This window comes from Brachypodium distachyon, chromosome 2, assembly GCF_000005505.3.
Source record: "Brachypodium distachyon strain Bd21 chromosome 2, Brachypodium_distachyon_v3.0, whole genome shotgun sequence".
Lineage (NCBI taxonomy): Eukaryota > Viridiplantae > Streptophyta > Magnoliopsida > Poales > Poaceae > Brachypodium > Brachypodium distachyon.
Window position 1 is genome coordinate 55,485,780 of NC_016132.3, and position 5,526 is coordinate 55,491,305.

General features: G+C 47.9%; 1 protein-coding gene and 1 long non-coding RNA gene across 2 annotated transcripts; one reads left to right on the forward strand and one right to left on the reverse strand.

The window, feature by feature from the left end:
- Positions 1–624: 624 nt before the first annotated feature.
- Positions 625–2,940, forward strand: LOC106865989. The gene is made up of 3 exons (XR_001405958.2): positions 625–1,636; positions 1,728–2,072; positions 2,179–2,940. It is a non-coding gene; the product is annotated as an uncharacterized LOC106865989 (long non-coding RNA).
- An 870-nt stretch (positions 2,941–3,810) lies between these two features.
- Positions 3,811–5,159, reverse strand: LOC112271065. Its single transcript, XM_024459971.1, has 2 exons — positions 4,311–5,159; positions 3,811–4,175 (listed from the first exon to the last, which is right to left on the reverse strand). Exons 1-2 carry the CDS (start codon positions 4,455–4,457, stop codon positions 4,011–4,013), a joined length of 312 nt encoding a protein of 103 aa, XP_024315739.1. The 5' UTR covers positions 4,458–5,159; the 3' UTR covers positions 3,811–4,010.
- Positions 5,160–5,526: the final 367 nt, after the last annotated feature.

Sequence of the window (5,526 nt, forward strand, 5' to 3'; positions counted from 1 at the left end):
TCCAGCGTCCAACCCACTGGCCAACTGTGGTTCTTCATGGTATAGGAAGAGAAGGGGAGAACGGGGAAGATGCTCGCCAACAGTGGTGCCAATGGGCTTCTTCTACTGGGTAGCTGAGACGCGCGGCCCGTTTCTAGGTTATGGGCTTGGTAGGGGGCCAGGGGGCTTTTTTCTTTTCTCGTCAACGTGTTTTTTCGGATGTATGAATGTGGCTGCTGTTGGTTGGCCGGAATCTAACTTAGCCATGAATCGAATATCTCTTAGAGAAAGGCGTTTTTTTTAAGGTCAGACCCCTTTCTGTAAGAAAAAAAACAAAGCCATGAATCGAATCCAAACTCTGAGAAAATTTCCTCGTGTATTGCTCGAAACCAGACTCTGAAAAAATTCCTAGTGGATTGTTGGCGACTTTGCGTCGAGCCGACCAGATAGTCCAAAGGGTTAAATCTAAGTGACCTCCGCACGTGACGTCATCTCAATCATTTTTTTAGGGAAATCATCCCAAACCATCTGGAACGAACATCCCCTGTTTCGGGCCGGGCCCAGCTTTGAAAATTCCGGCCCGTGGGCCGAGCGACGAGCCTGTACAATTCCCCGCCTCATGTCCTTGCCCGGCTTCCCCCACACCGCCCACCCCAAATCCTCTCGGGCTCTCGGCTTCTGCCCAAACAGACACCGACGACTACGCTGCTCGCCGACGCCCCACCCCTCGCCGTCGCTGGTTGCCGCATCCGAGACCTACGATCTCGCGGACTACGAATTCATCCAGGGCCGGACCTCGTCTACTCCTCCGCAGCCGACGCTAGCTGCCTGCCGCGCCGTGGCCTGCGGCCCCGCGACTCCAAGATGTCTACGGAGAGCATCTCTGCGAGGGCGGCATCCCCGCCTGCAGCGGACAAGCTTTCCGGCGATCCTCCTTCGCAGACGTCTATTTCTATCGCCTCGTCGTCCAGTGGCTCGAAGATGTCGCCGGAGAGCACCTCTACGAAGGGGATTTCGCCGCCTGCCACCTGTTCGCCTGAAAGCGCCGAAGACTTGCCCGAGATTCAGGGGGTCAGGGAAAGCAACGAGACGGAGGCCGATCACGAGCGCACAAGTAGCTGGGCAGCGGCCTTTGGATCTTTTCTGCGACGAAGCAGCTGGACCGTGAAGCCAAGATACAAAAGGCCTATGCATTCTTTAGCGAACAAAGAAGATGCCAATGATTGCCCTGAAACAATACCTCTGCTGTCGCATGCGGACGTGGTGGACCTGCACAGGCACGCCACGGAGCTCTCGGAGTTGAGCGAGCATCCAGCCCTCGTAGCTCCAGCCGCCTATTTGGCCAAGGCGCTTGGGGTGCTAGAGGATGGCGATTCAAGCGCCAGGTCCTTGGGCGAGCTGAAGCAGCGTCCGCCTTGGCCAGAGCTGCCGCCTACCCCAAGCTAAAGAAGGATGCCGCTGGAACTGCGAGGAGGGTGGCATGCGAAGCCGCCGCAATGGCATCCCAGGTGAGGCTGAGGCTGAGGCCCCCAGGCTGAACTGCTTTGCGAGGATTTGCTGCTGTCCCTGCTTGTCGATGCCATGTGCAGGGTGCGTCTGTCCATGGTGGTGCAAGGACGCCGAGCTGCCTCTCCACCGGCAGGATGTCGATCGACAGGTGAGAGATTTTTTTTCTTTGTTGTTAGCGGTGCCATGGGATTGCACAAACAAAGAATGCATTTCTGACACTTTGTGCTTCTGTATTGTAGAAGGCACTTCTAGACAAGCTTTCAGCTCTTTACTGCTTGTCGATGCCAGCATCCTTGGCTTTGCTCCCGACGCTGCACACTATTATTCCCAAGGATCAGCACGTACTCCTTGCCTATACTTACGGGGCGATCTTTTCATCGGCATCTGTTGGTCTTGTTTTGAGCCTCCATGCTTTGGATCGCTTTGATTTAGAGCTGGCACGGTTTCTGAGCAGATTCAGTCTCGTGGCATTGTAAGCACTAGTAGTTACATATCTGTACTTTGCCCTGTCACCGGATCACCTTGCTTTTCTCTGGCTGTGTTCGGGTATACTTGCTGTGGGCGATGGCTACGCATGGATTAGGGTAAGTAATTGTCTCAGGAGGATTTTTTTTTTGTCTTAGGAGAAATTATGCACTGTCATGATATATTTTCATAGTATTTAGTAAGTTCTGAACACTTATTTGACAGAGTTGTTGCTTCGGTCTGGAAGATCCTTCCTTCCAGCAGGCGCTGCCACAAGACGAGCAGGAGCAGCCAACAGGTGATAACTGAAGCTAGGAGATAGTGGTTGAGTCTTAACTCTCCAAACAATGTTCGTCAAAAACATATCTCCAAACAAGATCCTCTTTGCTGTAGGATGTTAGCCTGGCATCTCTGAATGCATACATAAGGATATGTTGTGGAATGCTTCTTGGAAGTTTTTACGGGCACTTGAAGACTTTTAGACCATTGATAACTGGAAATTGGTCTTTTTTTTTCTTTTCTTTTTTGCGAGAACTTGACTAGATTGTTGAGTGGTGGTGGCTGGGTGGCCATGGTGGTGTTGGTGTCTGTGAGAATCTGTGCTTTTTGTTGGTGAGTGATTTTTTGGTGGGGCACCACGGGATGTATCGGCGGTGGTGGCGGGTGGCGTGTCTGTGCTTTTTGGCGTTGCTCGGGTTCAGTAACTTAGTTTCTGCATAGGGGAACAGCTAATTGCTGGCCATGGCCAGAGACTCACCTTCAGTTGCTGGTGCCGTCTCGCCATGTCTCCTGCGGTGGTGAGTGCTTCCTGCTTCAGAGAGCGTGATGTGAATATCATGTGTGTTTGTGCTCCTTCAGGCTGTAGTTTGAATATTTTTTGTCCATATGTTTTCATTTTTTCCTGTGATAAATCATAAAGTAGGTGTCAGATTATTTATTAGAAACTATTCTACAGCAGTTTCAGTCTAAGTTATTGGATGTTTCAGATATTTTTGTTATATATTGTTTGACATTGATAGTCAGTACTCCCTCAGTCCCGTAATTCTTGTTGTTGTTTTAGTTCAAATTTGCTAAGACAACGACAAGAATTATGGGACGGAGGGAGTAACTTTGTCTGACATTGTACTGTTAGATTCAGTCATGTTTTTTCTTTCAGTGAAGAGGTATTAGAGAAGAAACTAATAGGTTTTTTCTGTCAGCATGTAAAGCTAGTTGTCGTTGATAGTCAATGAAGAAGCTACTAGTTTTTCATTTCAATTTTTGTTAGATTCAGTTCTTTTTTTTACTTTTGCAGTGAAGAGGAAGTAGAGAAGTATCAGGATTGTAGTATTCAGTTGTGCCTTAATTCTGGGTCTGAGACACAACAGAAATAGGTGTGCTGCAATGTGTTTGAGTCATAATATATTACTATATTTTCTGACAGTAATAGGTGTTTTGTGTTGTAGTGCCCGGATCTGTTTGTAGGTGCTGAATTTTTTTTAGAGTACTAGGGGCTGTTTGCTGCATGCTGTAGCTGCAATTCCATTGTTGTGTGAGCTTTTAGAAGATCATATGTACTGAAATTTGTTAGCTCATCTGATATCATATGTACTATTCCTGGATCGGTGCCGTCTTCTCTGTTTAGATCGACAGATTGGCTCGCTAGACGCTTTCCTCCATTGCTTTCCTAGTTTCCTCCATTGTTGCCCTGTGGTGCTTCGTGGTTTAGGAAGAGAAGGAGAACGGCGAAGATGCTCGTTTTTATGTCCCCGCAGTAATGGGCTTCTTCTACTGGATAGTAGAAGACGCGCGGCCCGTTTCTGTGTTAATGGGCTTATTTCTTTCTCGTCGCTGTGTTTTTCCGGATGTATGCCCGTGGCTGCTGCTAGTTGGCCGGAAAATCTGACTGAATTTCAGCTATAGACATTTTTTAAAACCAAAGAAGGGAGTATTATTAAAAAAAAATCAATACAGAAGTATCCGAATCGGTTGGATGGATAAATATGAAACTGGATTAATGATTTCATATGGCTGAGATCAAAAGTATCCCAACAAATGACCCTAATTGTAGATGTAAATTAAGACTCGTCGTCCGAAGAATCAGCGTACGTCATCCCAAAGAAGCCGACTGGCCCAATCATAGTTAGAGGCCAAGCGAATATCTTGATCCAGGGGTAGGGGTCAGGCCCCTTCAGTACGATAACCCCGAACGTCAGTATGATCCCCAGAGTGACCCCGAAACCCTTGAAACAACAAAAGAACAGCAAATTAGTAACAGGTGCAGTAGTACTACAGTTTTGTGAAGACGTGGAACAAAAGAACAGCAAATTAGTAAGAGAATGAGCATAAGTTTTGAGTGCAAGTGTGATGTATCTTACCCTAAGGAAATATTTCGTGAAGGGGGTAAGCTTGCGTCGTGGAGGGTAGGAGGGCTGCCGGCGAGGCCTTTTGATGAGCGGGACTTGGATCGCCGCCTCTCGTTGCTGCTGGCCTTCTTCCATCTTGCAGACCTTGGCGTCCTCCATCTGCGACTTCGGCCTTCTCCTTGAGTTTCGACTCAGTCCGATTGATATATCTCTGCGACTTATGTCTTGAGTTTTCTGCGTGGGCGATCGAGTCGGGGATATCTCGGGTCGGTCAGATACATATGACCCGCAAATAACGTGCAAACAGCCGATCGCAAATCGAATCCGCTTCTAATTCCGTTCCGACGAGAAAACAGATTCACTGTTAAATCGAACGAACTCCTGGGAAGATGGATCCATGTTATAATCCTGGTCCGAGCGTCTCATGTCTCGTGCATTCCTGCAGCCTGCAGCTGTTGGATTCATGAATCGTGTGCGTGCGGCATAAATATGCATGCACATGGAGAATCTGAACTCGGTTGCATGCCAAAGCCTGTGTGCTATCAGCTATGTTCGTCTCGGTTGATCCCAGCCTGGCGACCACGCTCGCGCAGCAGTCTCTGCAACCTCCCTCCCTGCTGCAGTTAACCTGATTCCTCTTCACCGACAGCCGTTAAACTATTGCTGAAACAACAACAAACGATTAGTTCTTGCCGTCCGGTGTAAACAAATAAACTGCAGAATGGGTTAACTGAACATCATGAACTGTATTGTGCTTGCCTATTGGTTTTGCTTAAAAGGAATTTTGCTTCAAGTAGAACACACACGTATTTGCATCCCGGCATGTTTGGTTACGCTTAAAACTAGGCTTGACACCTAAGGATGGACACACACGCACACTTGGGTTAAATATATCTTTACACAAACACCCCACTAAGTACACTTCTCTTCTCTCTGGCTGCTCTTTCCACTACTAAAATAATTTCAGAAGCAAGCATAAAGGTGGCCCACTTGGCTAGTTTAATCCAAAACGGCCAGGAGGCACAACGTTTCGAGATGAAGACAGAATTGACAAAGAAGGCCTTGGATGTGTGGCCTAGCTGCATGTGTGGTTACTTGTTAGGAGCAACTTCCAGCACTAAGCTCTCCCAACTCTGGTTTTGATGATGGAACCAACTAGCTAACTTGGCCTCTTTCCTGGAGATGTTTATGCTCCATTTGGTCTTTGATGTACCTTGCAAGCAAGATT

Coding starts and splice junctions, on each gene's coding strand:
- LOC112271065 (XM_024459971.1), bottom strand. CDS start 4,457: ATGGAGGACGCCAAGGTCTGCAAGATGGAAGAAGGCCAGCAGCAACGA. Junction 4,176..4,310: donor TCACGAAATATTTCCTTAGG/GTAAGATACATC, acceptor TGTTGTTTCAAG/GGTTTCGGGGTCACTCTGGG.